The 14442-nt window shown below is 38.9% G+C and overlaps 1 protein-coding gene across 1 annotated transcript; it reads right to left on the bottom strand.

Annotated features, from left to right (window-relative positions):
- Positions 1 to 4987: 4987 nt before the first annotated feature.
- Positions 4988 to 14083, bottom strand: PLK2 (polo like kinase 2). Its single transcript, XM_039355286.1, has 14 exons — positions 13740 to 14083; positions 12487 to 12594; positions 12211 to 12327; positions 11872 to 12001; positions 11488 to 11575; positions 10528 to 10623; positions 10066 to 10261; positions 9818 to 9965; positions 9326 to 9423; positions 8444 to 8564; positions 7215 to 7455; positions 6987 to 7116; positions 6786 to 6896; positions 4988 to 5773 (listed from the first exon to the last, which is right to left on the bottom strand). Exons 1-14 carry the CDS (start codon positions 14007 to 14009, stop codon positions 5582 to 5584), a joined length of 2046 nt encoding a protein of 681 aa, XP_039211220.1. The 5' UTR covers positions 14010 to 14083; the 3' UTR covers positions 4988 to 5581.
- Positions 14084 to 14442: the final 359 nt, after the last annotated feature.

The raw sequence follows: 14442 nt of genomic DNA, 5'->3' as shown, positions 1-14442 counted from the left end.
CTTAATATTGTGCCCAGTAATCCACCTTCTTTGCACAGGCAAATGACCTGTCAAGAAAGGGAACAGCCCTCTCTCAGTTACTGACCTGATTTGAACCAGTGCCTCAAAACCACAGAAGCATTAAAGAGATAGCCATGGATGTGAGTCATGCTTTGTCTTCCAAGCATTCCTTCCTGAGCTTCAAAGATGCCCATCGCATTTTTCTGCATTCAGTCTCATTTTTAGCACTCCAGTAACTATCATAGGAAGCCATTCTGTTCCACAAAAGTACATTTTCTCCTCCCATGACTATATCTACTTACTGGGATGAATAGGGATGCATTTAAATGCTTATGTTTAACATGGTTGGTTTCATTAAAGTTGTTGGGGGAGATTTCATACCGAAAATAAATTTTAAAAAAAATAAACCCCAGAGGCCAAATCCTTATGTTCTATTAAAGAAAATTCCAAACATTGATGAACCATGATATTAGATTTCAACACCATATATTTAAATGGCATTTAAAATCTTAATTTGAATGTATCGGTCTAATTAAGCAGTAGCAATTCAATCAGAGGGATGTTTGCCATCACAGAAGTTAATAAGGCATAAAAAGCAAGGAAGCAGACAGGAAGCTACAGGTTATGAGCATGAATTTACATCCATAGAAAGCCAGAGAATTTCAAATTGGGTTTTATAACTAGCCATTTAACTTAAAGTTTCCTATGGGCTTCATGCATTTATAGTACATTTGTAGATGTTCTAAGCCTTGTCTGAACAGGAAATAAATGTTACTTGCCATTTACCATTGATTCTTTCATTCCAGTTTTTGATTAATAAACCAATTAAACAGAATGCAGTTGCATCTCACTGGACATAATACTGATATAACAAAGCTTTCAATTTCAACAGATTTCTGGTTGCACTCTTATAATATATAGAATTATAAACTATTGTTGATTGCAGAAATATCTGAAAGATTATCTACTGATGTAATGCTATTCAATAAAAGTAAAATGAAACACACACACACAATTTTAACTAGCTGATTAGGACCTATTTTTCATTGCAATTGAAAGTATTTTGTTACCAAAGTCAGTGTCCAACAATAACCTTGCCATCCCATTTTTATTCTTGTTTGACGATATTGTTCAGTGTTTTTGCAGGTTCTCTGGACTACTCAAATTACTGATAACCAGATCATGATACTGTTCAGCATGATCATCCCAAAGACACTCTTCCAGAAGGCAAATCCTAGTCAATCATGGAGGGTCATGAAACTGCTTTGAGTCTGCCCCCCCCCCTCTCTCTCTCTCTCCCTCCCTCCCTCCCTCCCCCTCTTTTTCTCTCTCTCTTTCTCTCTGCCCACTCTATTTCAAGGTTATTGATATCAGGACAAATGATGGAAGAATATCCCCATGGCTGACATCATAGGGAAAGGTATATAATGAATAAACCTAATTCCCATAATACTTTCTAGGAGTCAGGTTTCATTGAATTCAGTGGGGCTTGTTTATATAAGTTAGCACTGTGAGACAGAAATCTTATACAGGTAATCCTCAATTTATGAACACAATCGCCCAATATTTTGTTGCTAAGTGAGACATTTGTTAGGTGAGTTTTGCCCCATTTTATGACTTTTCTTGCCACAGTTGTTTAGTGAATCAAGGGAATTGCTCCAGAGTTTAAACAAGAAAGATGAAGAGATAATTTGAAGATGCCTTCTTCTTAGCTCTTGGAAAAGAGAGAGAGAGAGAGAGAGAGAGAGAGAGAGAGAGAGAGAGAGAGAGAGAGAGAGGGAGAGAGGGAGAGCAGCAAAGGGACATAAGATGAGCTTATCTTATCAGCAAAGGGCAACCATATATGCCACAATTTTAGAAGAAATGAGACAAATATCTTGTAGTATCTCCTTTGAAGTAGTGGTAGAGTCAATTCGTTTTTGAGGATGTAAAGATTATAACTGCAAAGGCATTGTGAAGATTAGGGGCATGTGATGATTGGTACAATTCTTGCATGTGGAAGGGGCTTATCTGTGTTTGCATTGCACTATTCACATAAGCTTTTAAATTAGTTTTTCCCCCTTCTATGGTCTCTGTATCATGTTACCTGTCTCAAGGAAAGAGTACTGCAAACAGGGAAATCCAGCCACCATAACACATGGACACAAAGTATAAGAATTGGTAACTTTTCTAGAAGACTATCTTCTGTAAGTGTGCAAGAAAGGTTATGACTTTACACCAGCACCATGATGACCTAATGAAGGAATACCCAACATTTTAAGCATCTTAAGCATGGGACAAATAAATCCATGCCAACTCCCTCCAATCTGCCATGTGAAGAATGAAATACTGTTATAAACTTATGAGCAAGTTATCATGTACTTCCTACTGCAGTGGTATGTAATTTCCCACACTTCTCTATTCTCTCATTATAAGCTTTGTTGTTGGTACCAGCTGGGCTATGAAATAAGCAAATCCTGATGTCTCCAGGTAGCAAAGGGCAGTGGAGATAGAGATAAATTAAATGTATGCTTTAATGGCAATTTAATCCATTTTTTGCAGTTTCAAGTCAATACATGTGCTAACATTTAGAGATATGTATATATTTCAATTTCTTATTAAAAACATATGCTAGGGTGAAACAGATACAAAAATGCATGTTTTCATGAAAAGTATACTATATGCCCAGGTTCTGCTCTGAGGGGAAAAAATGTTCACCAGTCAAAATTGCAAATAAACATGCCTGAACTAACCCTACCTGCAAATTTCCACTTTCTAGGTACAAAAGGTACCAAGGACAAATAAAAACAAAAATGCATATATTTATGAAAAGTAATCTATATTGTAGGGGACTATTTTGAGAAACCATGTACATTGCTCAAAATTGAAAGAAAACATACCTATGTTTAAAGAAATGTGCATCCAATGTAGGGATTTTAATGAGTTTTCTTTTTAAATAAGCCTCATTCTATGATATAAATTGAGATTTACAATAATTAAATATGACAAAAAACCCCAAAAGATGATTCATCCATCTGCAGCTCAACAAGAACTGCAGTAATATCAGTGGCAAGATTTTGCTTTCTAAAAAACAGAGGATTTCCTTATAACAGAATATTAAGGAGTAGACCAAGCTGAAGGAGCATCGTAATCTTTTGGTTGTCTGTATATGACAAAGGGGATGATGGTGTTAATTTTTGAGAGTTTTGTTTTGGATGCCTTCAGAGTAAGATATAAATAATAATTTTATGTCAGGAATATGGCAGAATATGACCATTCCTATTTTCCCCTAACATTTAATCTCTCACTATTAAATCAGCATTATTGTGGTGTCCTCTAATACTGTTGAGGGCACAGTGGAAGTAATATACTGTAGCTGCCCAAACAACAGCATCATGGATAGTAAGATTTCCTAATTCTGAAAACAACAGGCAATCAATGACTGTTGTAAGTAAAATAAGCCTGCTTTCCTATACATAACACCTGAAAACTCCACAGTTCAAATAGCAGACAAAACTTTGAAATCTCTTCCTTTTATACTAGGTTCTGTGAACAACTGCACACCAATTTTATGTTTAGAAGACGTAGAATCAAGCTACGTGGTTAATATAAGCTGCAATATTTATCAGGCTATTCAAATGTTTACTGTAGCTGCATTGAGAAGCATTGTTAAAGGTACACAGGCAAGTCAGGAGCTTTCTTTATAAAAGTTTTATCTAAGACAGTGTTTCTCAACCTTGACCATTTTAAGGCATGTGGACTTCAACTCCCAGAATTCCACAGCCAGCATTGCTGGCTGTGGAATTCTGGGAGTTGAAGTCCACATGCCTTAAAATGGTCAAGTTTGAGAAACACTGATCTAAGGGAACTGCAACTCACATTATGGAAGCTGTGGTTAACCTCCATCATATCTGGTGTTGGTTCATACCTTTTTCTAGCTAGATTTTGTTTATGTTGGCATTGGCCAAACTAATTGTTAATACAGTGCAGAATGGTATGTGCCTTTAATATTGCTTTGAATTCTCTGTTGTGCCAATTATCCCTCAGGCAAGAATAACTGTTGAATCATTTTATTTGCCTCAGTTAAGTAGGAAATCCCCAACATTTTTTTTTCCTTTTGTAAGACTAATCTGCCAAATTCTACATTCCTCCACAATGCATCAGGGTCATGATAGAGGTAATCAAATGAAAAAAAAAATCCAAGAAATCAATTAAGATGATGCCCTTTTTTCATGCACTATATAAAGCTGTCAGTGGAAAAGTGGAACATTATCTGTTAACACTATGTTTACTCAATTGTTAAATCTTTATGGATTCATAACAGGATCAATACTAGCACTCTTTTGTAATAATCTACAATTACAATTATCAAAATTGTTAAAAAAGCACAAGTCTATCAAAAAAGTATCCACATCCCATCCCATCCAAACTGTTTCTGATATTAAGCACATAGTATTCCTCTGGGCATATGTTTTCTTTCCTAATATTAAATATTATGATGGATGAGTCATAATAAAATATTGCATTCAGTTACATCAATCCTTAAAAAAAAGTTGGACCTTTTAAAAAATCCATTTTTCTCTGTAATTTATACTTTGAGCCTACTTCTCCATTGAAAACCACAGCATGAAATTCCATAAACGGGGTGCCTAACTTGTTTTCATCTGTATGAAAAAGTGCAAAGCAAAATTTTCTCCATCTCTCCTGAGGGGAAAGGGCATTAAGTACCCCTGCTTTCATAAACTCATAGATTGTGTTAAAAGTATTATTTAATTCCTACTATCCTACAGCCATACCACTATCAATATGGAGTTGTATAAAGCAGGTCTATTAAGTAAGCAAAACTGTAGGTTCCTTGGACAGGAAAGTTTGGTCTTTACCCATTCATAAGGCAGATTGCTGACTGCTAACTGTGAAACAGCAATCAGACATTTTCCTGTGAGCATTGCCTTCTGCTTTTTCTTGGAACACAGTGCATGCCAGAGAAAAATCATATGGAAACCATCACTTCAGGTTTTCCCCACTCTTTATTGCCAACAAATGTATATTTAAAAATCACAATTACAAAAAAATGTATGTAATAAATACTTTACTTTGGGCTGTAATAAATAAAAAAAAGATTATTAACAAGGAATGCACTTTGCCAGCCACAAGTGTGATCAGTTCTTGGAACAATTAAGAAAAGAAAAAAAAATATGGCCATAGTTCACAGTTTAAGCAGCCATGAGGTGCCTCTTACAGATACTCCACAACAATGAGATCTCCCTCCCTCCCAATTCCTCAAGTGTTATTCACAGTTTCAAGTCCTCCAATAGAACAGTTTGCTGAAGAAAACATCTTCCAACTCAACTCTTTCAAAAGGAGTGAACCAAGGAAAGCTACATTCCAAAGGATTCCTGGTCACCACACCATTAATCCAACAAAGACCACAGGCTTCATGTCTGGTCCCAGCCCAGTACATAAGATGAGACATTTCATCGTACCAGTCCCTACTCCTCACACATCCATCAACATGCTAGGGTTTTGGTTTTTTTTTTAAATCCAACTGCCTTCACTGTAGACTTCAGTGAGATAAGTCCTTTTTGGTTTTAGAAGAGTTCTTTTAATTACATCTTTGCAACAGCATGTTCAGTGCATATTCCATTCGATGCTTGAGTTCCAGAGAACATCCGGACATCAGAAGAGTTGTCAAACGAAATGTTGTAGATAACCTATCTTCATTAATATAGGTAAGAAGATATTCCTCATTTTGGTTGCAAATAATTATTTTTGTGTGATCATGGTAGAAGTTCACCTGAAAAGAATTAAGAATTACAACTTAATGTGTTTGTTTCAACCATCCCATACAAAGACACTTAATATCTTTTATATTTGGGACCTACTCAGCAACTTATTAGGTAAACGCCTGCCATGTTGGGTCTCATTCAGGATATATTGATTTAAGTAGGTCTCTTGGAAAATGCCCAATATTATGGTCTCTGCATACTGATTATTACTCTTAAAGCCACATTGTTTTTTTTACTGACATGAAGAATTAAAATAAAAATTCTGGTCATGCATTGCATAATCTACCTGCTTAAGAAACATTAAATTTCTTTAACTATAGCAGCAAAATTCAAGCCAATGCCCCTTTACTTGGAAGTTAACTTTTATTGTATATAGTAGGGTTTAGATCTGTAAAGACAGTATAAAGTCACATTGTGCATAGCTAAAGCATTCTGGAGCACTTTCTGTGACTTGAGAAGGTTTGATGTAAACTGAAAACTTTGCAGAAGGTAGTAGGCACTTTAGGAGCAAGGGGATGCTCAGCTAGTACCTGTTCACAACTCCTTAAAGCAGCTGTATCTTTTCCTAGTATTATGGAAGCCCAGACCAAATAAACAGTTTGTGGAAATGTTGTTAAAAGAGCACCTAACTAGACAGGCATTATTATTATCCATAATGCTCCAATTCAATAAATTGATACATTTGATATTATCCTGTATTATATCTTTTCTGCACACCTTTTATGACAAGAAATCTTAATTTCAGGTTTTTTTTAATAGTCATGACTGATACCCTCAAGTTTTGAAAAAATCCACTTTTGGTTAGTAAGCCCAAAAAGCTAACAGTAGCTCATCTTTATGCAGGACAGCTGATTACACTATTTATGTTATTTGCTGCAAAAGGAAATCAAAGCAACCTCCTTAGGTTGCTTGATGAGCATATAAAATCCTATATCCTCATGGATCTTCTGCCAGTGATACTAAGGGAACATTGTACAGAATCTTGAGTAAGCGCAGAGAAAACTTTGTTACTCAACCTACCTGAAATGTGCCATCGTTGAAAAGCATCATCAATGCCTTATCAGATTTCAGCCACTGCAGGAGGTAAAGTCTGGGTCTGCGGACATCAGTGACACTGGGAAGATCCCCACCCTAAGAACAGCACATACCAAAGTTAGAACAGAGCTCATTATATAAGCTATCATCTAAACCACATTTCCCACCTCTTTTGCTTTAACTTACATCCATAAGGTTTTCCTCCATGTAATGAGAAAAGTATTTTAAGACAGTGACTTGACTGATGAATTGTTCCGGGGCATCAGCAACAGAGAAAACTGAGCACTGGCCAAGTTCTGCATAGTAATGGACTGTTCTGGAAGGCCAAAAGCAAAGACAAATGTGTTAAGCTCAAGCAGATAATAGAACGGAAGCTCATGCAACAGCCTGACTTATAATCAAACAGCTACTCACTTTTTGTCCGGAAGAAAGCTCATGTGTGCACCATTGTTGAAGAGAACGCCCACAGTGTGGTCAGACAGCTGATAACCAAAGCCATATTTGTTGGAGTAGTCCACCCACTTTCTGACCCATTGGAAAGAGACAGCCAGCTGTTCTTTGGGAATATGATCAGATTCCGGCATGTTCTGTAAACATCCACGCAACACTCTTGCGACAGTATCAGCCACACTTCCCATTGTACTATCTTCAAGACCTACCAGGAAATAAAAGAGCTCATGAATAATGCTTCAAGTAGTGAAATTGACAAAAAAAAAATTACCATGTCAATACAATGACTTGATCTCCCAAATTGCTCAGAGAAATAACATAAATTGCCTTAATACAGAGCTAAAACCATACTTTCTGTAAAGGAAGGATAATGAAGAGATCTATCAGAATCTCAGCACTCCTCAAAACCCTGACCTCTTTGGGATCTTTTGAGAAAGATATAGCTTAACAGCCCAAGATGTCTATGGAGATTCTCAGTCATCCAGATCATGGTTGTTCCAAAGGTGCTTTTTTTCAGGAGACAACTGGACTTTCTTGTTTTTCTTTTAAGACCGGTCAGAGCTGAAGAAGCTTCCTAAATGAGAAGTGAAACATCTTCAAAGAAAAACAAGGAAGTCCAGTTGCCTCCTGAAAAAGCAGCCCAAGAGTTTTCCATCAGGTTTATGATTTATTTTTTTAGATATAGTACCATGGGTATAAGAGAGAAGAAAAAAAAGACTTTCCAAAGACTGTATATTAGACCAGTGGTTCTCAAACTTTTTAATGCCGCGACCCCCAACCGGTCGTAAGTCGAGGACTACTCAACCGGTCGTAAGTCGAGGACTACTCAACTGGTGCAGCACCGTTTGCAGAATGGGGCTTTTGGCGGGCTCAGCAGGGCAGAGACAGCCTGGACAATTCCTATTGGCTTTTGAAAACCAATAGAATTAGATTCTATTCAAGAGAGTCTATTCTATTGGCTTTCAAAAGCCAATAGACTAAAAGGGAGTAGCACCGCTAAGGAAAAAGGGGGAAAAATGGTGGACTGCGTTGTTTGGCGACCCCCGTGAAATGGTCGTTCGACCCCAAATGGGGTCCCGACCCACAGGTTGAGAACCACTGTATTAGACTCTTCTTTTGGCATTCATTTGGCATCCAGATTAAACTCACTATCCCACCTGTTCAACACTAGAAAACCCTTGTGCTGCACTTACATTCACTGCTGCTACTGCAGCTTCCCAGAGTTCCTCGAACAATCATCCGGATTGCATCTATTTGCTTGGTTTCTGCTAGCACACTAGGTTTCGCTACAGTGGTGCTGGAAGGCTGGATCTCCTGGGGAGGAAAAGGGTATATATATCTTTTTTTTTTTATCTGTTGCTACTCCATTTCTGAAAGTGCATAGCAAAAATGCTCATGACAGAAAAACATATGAATTTAAACATCTTTGTAAGGTTCCTATCAGTGAAGGCTTAGTCACTGAGTATCAGAGATGAAAGACACAGCATTATTTTCACGAAAAGAATAGTGAGAATTTTATTTGATCCACGATTATGGGTCTGATCCCAGATGAATATACAAAAGTCAGTAGTAGTCCTTCAAATTACCTATTCCTAATTTTTGCAATGCATTCAAAAACTCCAGACAAAAGAAAGTAATAAATTTGCACTGCATTTTAAAAAGTTTGCAAGCTGCTAAAAATATCTGAAAGGAATGAAAAACAATCACAAAAACTATCTTTGGGCTTTAAGCCTGGAACATTACTTCCATTTCATATTTTAGTCAATAATCACTGAACTGTCTTACTCCATCCAATGGAGTAAAATGAAGCTTTCAATCACAGATGGAGTTCAGCATCTTAAAGGATTGCATAGAGCAAAAAAACAAAAAAACAAAATCACAGATGGTGGTTCATTTGTACTATTAAGATATGGAACAAACAGAAGCATGGAGTTCTTGCATCCAATTGTTAATGGTTACAATATTGTGCTCAAGCTTCTGATGCTCAAATTGTTTGCAAGTCCCTTCTAATTATGTTTAGAAATGCTCAAACTTTCAGAAGAATGTAGAATACTACGTGGGTAATTTCTGCTTACCTCGTCAGGTCTGTGCTTCAGGGTCTGCTGAGTTATTGAGGTCTTCTTTAAGTCATGCCTAAGTTTATATATTTCTTCATCTTCCTTGGCCAATCGATCTGGGAAATTAAAAAAAAATACAGATCCATTAAATTTGAAACTTAAATCTACAGAACACTACTGTGTATCTGTCAGGCAAGCGTCTTAGCTTTGTCTTGCAGTCTAATCATTACCAAGAGCTGCACAGCACAAACTACACTTTCCAGCCAATAATTAACTGATAATGACTGGCACTACTGTTTATTAGCAGGAGAACCTAAAATCTTAGTTGTTCCTGTATCCCAACACTACCAGTTATTTAGGAACAGGGCTAGTTGATTACTAAGTATCCATCACTTATGGACAGAAGAAAGCTAAGCATGCTAAAATTGTACTGCAGACATGCAATCAGAATTTTCTTTTTTAAAAAAAGCACTTTCAGCAAAGATCCCCCAGATATAAATAGATGCATACTGTGTACGTCAAAGTATCTTGATTTTTCCTTCTTGCCCCCAAAGAGAGCTGCAGCAGCCTTTTTGAAGAAATTCTTAGCTGGACTTGACAAGTTGAAATCAGGAATTGTGTGACAACAGCTAGGTGGAAGTCTGTCTGGAGTGAAACCCTGTAAAAAGAGAATATACAAACACACATTCATTTGTTGGCAGCCAGCATCATTACTGAAAGAAGAAACTCTACAAAAAAGCAAAAATACTACAACTTACCAAGAAGAAGTCATGCCGAACAATGTCATCTAAGCTGGGGCGGTCTTCTGGATTTTTCGACAGCATGCTTGCAATCAAATGTTTTGCAGGAGGCAATAAAGATGATGGTAAAGAATATTTTGCTTCTCTAATGCATCGATAAGTCTCCTTTAAGTTGGTTGTTTCAAATGGAGGCCTTCCCAATAACATTGTATACCTGTAAGAAGACACAGGACTTTTATTTACCAGATAAAAAAATGAGCAAACTCTTTATGAAAGTACGAGCAAACTCTTTATGAAAGTACAGAGATCCCAGAGGTCAAAATGATAGAAAACACATCACACATTACTTTACACCAATATAGCGCAACACATGCCCACGTGGTGTGATTTTAACAAAACACAACCTTTAACACAACCAGTTTTCCATTATTTCAAGTACTGGCTTGAAAATCCAGCTTAATATCCTCAAGAAATACTCACATGACACAGCCCAAGGCCCATATGTCAGATTCACAGCCATGACCTTGTTTATTAAGGACTTCTGGGGAAAGGTAATTTGGTGTGCCACAGATCGTTCTGAAATGGAGTAAAATCAAAATTTAGAATCTATCAGTTCAGAAGAATAAACAGTTGTCTAAGTTCGGATCCTTCCTATCACCCAAAGCTCTGGCTGATCTGGAACAAGCTAAGCAGCATTAGAACTAGTTAGCATTCTGATGAAATCATCAGGAAATGTAAGTGTACAGGCTAGACTAGGAAGTTGAACAGCACATCTGAAGGCATCTTTATTTATTGCCAAAGAAACTATGTGAAACATTTACATGGTCACTAAGACTTGAACTTGAGGGAAATTTTACTTTTATTAGTTTGGCTGTTAGTTCCATACTGGGAAGGTTCACTGTTAACCCCTTTCTAATTCTTTATTCAAACTGCCTCAAATTATCCTTAACTATATATGTCATAAAATAGGTTATATATAGATTCATTATGGTTTTAAATAATAGTTTTGTTATTACTAGAGAAGACTCAATAACTGCCATCCTTAAGGCAATTCAATTAGTTAACATTCTCTACATCCATCTGTGTCCTGTAATACTCTGGAATTATTCAGAGATAGAAGACAGCATGAGTTGACCCTAAGAGATGAGAAACTTGTGACCTCCGTGTTGTTAATAATTATCACTGCTAGCAGCCTCAGATAATGTGGCTCATGTTACGAGATGCTGGAAAATGCATTAAGACCTAAAAGACCAGTCACATTAAAGAAAATTATAGAAGTGGAAAGCTTGATACTGCCGAGTCATCAGACATTATGTCTTAAAGGCCAATCTTTGCATACTATGGAAGCCTTCATCTCTCCTAATGTACAACCCAAGACTTCAAAGCTAGGCAAGAGAAGGCATTGAACCCAGATCATTGTTCTCTTTCTTAAAGCCTTACCTTCTCCTATGTTCCAATGGTTCAAGCCTTGCAGCCAGACCGAAGTCACCCACTTTCAATTCCATGGCATCATTAATGAAGAAATTACCTACAGATAAGAATGAAAAAAAGAGAGCTGAGTACCAGTTGATTAACATATTAGACAAGAGTTGGCTTGTGTCTAGAGGAGGTCAGCAAATAGCTAGCAACTTTTATTTATGAATGACTGCTTAATGCTATTACTCAAGCATTCCAAGGCTCTCTTACCAGATGAGCTGATCGTATTTATTAATCTCTGGGAGTGCAATATAAACAGCAGAAGTAAAACAATGCATGGGGGGGAGGACCCATCCTGTTCTTCCTATATCCAATAAAAGCCAGACATGGGAGAGAACATAAGCTTACCTAGCTTCAAGTCTCGATGCAAGATCTCTTGCTCATGAAGGTATTTTAGTCCTGATACAATCTGCCTTAGATAGTATCGCACTTCTGGTGCTGTCAATACCTTTCTTGCTTTCAAGATGTGAGCCATAGACTAATAGAAAGAAAATAATATATAAAAGACAGAGAAAGTTACACTGCTGAAATCACACATTAAGCCTGAACATATGTAAACAAAAATATCAGCATTAGGGGAAGGGATAAAGACTACCTCTGAAAGATATCTTTTACATTTTAAACATTTTTACATTAGCTGCTGCTTCCATGTAAGTGAATACTGGATTTCGCTCAATGGATGCTCACCCTTCGGCTGCAGTATTCTAGGAGAATATAAATGTTCTCCTTGTCTTCAAAGTAGTGGAAGAACTGGACAATATGTCTATGGTTGAGCATTCTGTGCAATTCAATCTCTTTATCAATCTGAAAAGGACAGGAGGCAAACAAAAGGATTATTGGCATTGCTTCCTGCCATCCGTGGGAAGAAAGGATTTACACGTGAGCAAGCCACTGCAGGAAAAGGGAAGGGCCACCCAAACATTTGAAGAGATTCCTGAAAGGAGAGTCACAGTCAACACACACCTTTTCTCTTTGATGAGGTTTGGCTACTCGGCTGTGAGGAATGATCTTTGCAGCATAGACTTTGTTTGTGGTCAGATCCGTCATCTCGTAACATTTTGCAAAGCCACCCTACAGACACAAAGCAGAGAAAGCACATTAGATGAGAAAGCAAGATATTCCCCCTTCCCTTTGAGGAGTCTAAATCAACTGGGAAATCACACACACATACACACACACACACAAAACAAGGCATGTAATTATGAACAACAGATCAGCCACAATGAGTCCAAGATGTTGAAGAGGATTGGGTTTTTTTTTTTCCCAAATCTGACCTAAATTTTTTACCACAGGCGACCTAAGAATACCTTTCTCCTAACATTTAAAAATGAATCCAATCTACTCAACTCCAAAGAAATCATTACACAAAGGCAAACTAACAATGTTTCAGTATGGCAGGGTAACAGATCTCCTTTCCCTGCATTCCCAACCCTACCATACAGGAATCCAGCAATTTTCCTACACATACAGACAAAAGCAGGTCACAGTTCTCTATTGTATCTATATGCTGACAAAAAGGAAAGAGAAAAAAAGAAAAGAAAAATCCAGATGTTTGGATTCCTGCTTTGTGGAAATGCATATTGCATCTACTTCTCTCCCATAATGGCATGTATACCATCCCTCACTCTAAATGGAAGTCACAATCTGTGTGTAGGAGTTTTTCACATCCTTTTGTGAAACCACCTCTCCAGACAGACGGCTTATGTGTGTCACAGGATCCCTAATAGCAACAGCTAGTGCTTTTGGAAGTGCTTCAAGTGAGACACAGGAAAGGGGGGGGGGGGAGAAAAGAGAAGGCAAATCCAGGAGACGGGGATCACAAATGACCGAATACGCCTTTAATATCTATTTATCCTTCCATTCGTTCATCCTTCCTTTTTTTCCCCTAAGACCACAAGAGAAATAAAGGCAAGAAAGCAAAGGGGTGAGAAGGAGGAAGGCTGTTCGAGGAGGGAAGAAATGAGAATATAACTCGATCGAGTGCCTCAAGGCGAGGAGAGTCACCGAGAACTATGCAAGATCGTAACAAACAATAATTCAAATGCCAAAACAGCGATGAGGCAAGAGCGCACATTTGGGGACGGCCGGGTTGAGGGGAGGGGGAGGCATCAGCTAGCTGCCGGAGCCCTCATTTGCAGCCATCTCCGTGTTTCACGACCATGCTCAGCCACGCTAAGCGCTAAAGCCGCCCCTCTCTATTGCCGCCGGGCATTTACCTTTCCCAGCACTTTCCCGCGGCAATATCTCCTTCCCGTGGTAGGGTCGGTAATAATCCGAGAAATCTCGGGAGCCGAATGCGAGTGATGGTGGTGGTGGTGGTGGTGGTGGTTGTCGGAGGACTCCGCCGCCTTCTTTCTTCGCGAGTCCCCGCCGCAGGCTTTACTCAGCGCCTGCTCCCCCATCTTACTGCCGCCGCTACCACCGCCGCCGCCGCCACTAGCTGCTGTACTGCCCGGCTGATAAGCGATAGTTCTCAGTAAATCCATTGCTCCTTCGGCTGGCCCTTCCCAGCGCCCCAACCCCACTCCTTCTCTCCCGGCTCCGCTCTGCCAACAGCTGTGCGAAGCGTTCGGAGGTTCGGCATCCTTTTATAGGGCAACATCAGGCCCCGCCCAGGCGCTGACGTCACAAACCCTAGTTGTCGCTCCGTCCCCTCCCACCCAAGTGAAGTTCTGCGCGGGTTGGTCTGGACGGTGGAGTTCAGTGTGACGCCGCGGCCCGCGAGGTGGGCTGGTGTTCGCTGCTCCAAGGTCGAGCACTCTTGGCGGGGGAAGAGAGCTTGTCTCTGTTTGATAACAAGCCTCTGTTCCAGCTCGATCCTGTTCGCTGCTTGAACCCTGCGGGACTTGCTTCCGGTCAAAGGCGGCGGTTTTTAACCTCCCCTATACTCCCGATCGTTCCAAACAAACGGCCAGAGCA

This window comes from Crotalus tigris, unplaced genomic scaffold (genome assembly GCF_016545835.1).
Source record: "Crotalus tigris isolate CLP2741 ecotype Arizona unplaced genomic scaffold, ASM1654583v1 scf7180000017571.3126492, whole genome shotgun sequence".
NCBI classification, from domain to species: Eukaryota; Metazoa; Chordata; class Lepidosauria; order Squamata; family Viperidae; genus Crotalus; species Crotalus tigris.
Note: the sequence above shows the minus strand (reverse complement) of the source record. Positions and strands in the feature narration are given on the sequence as shown.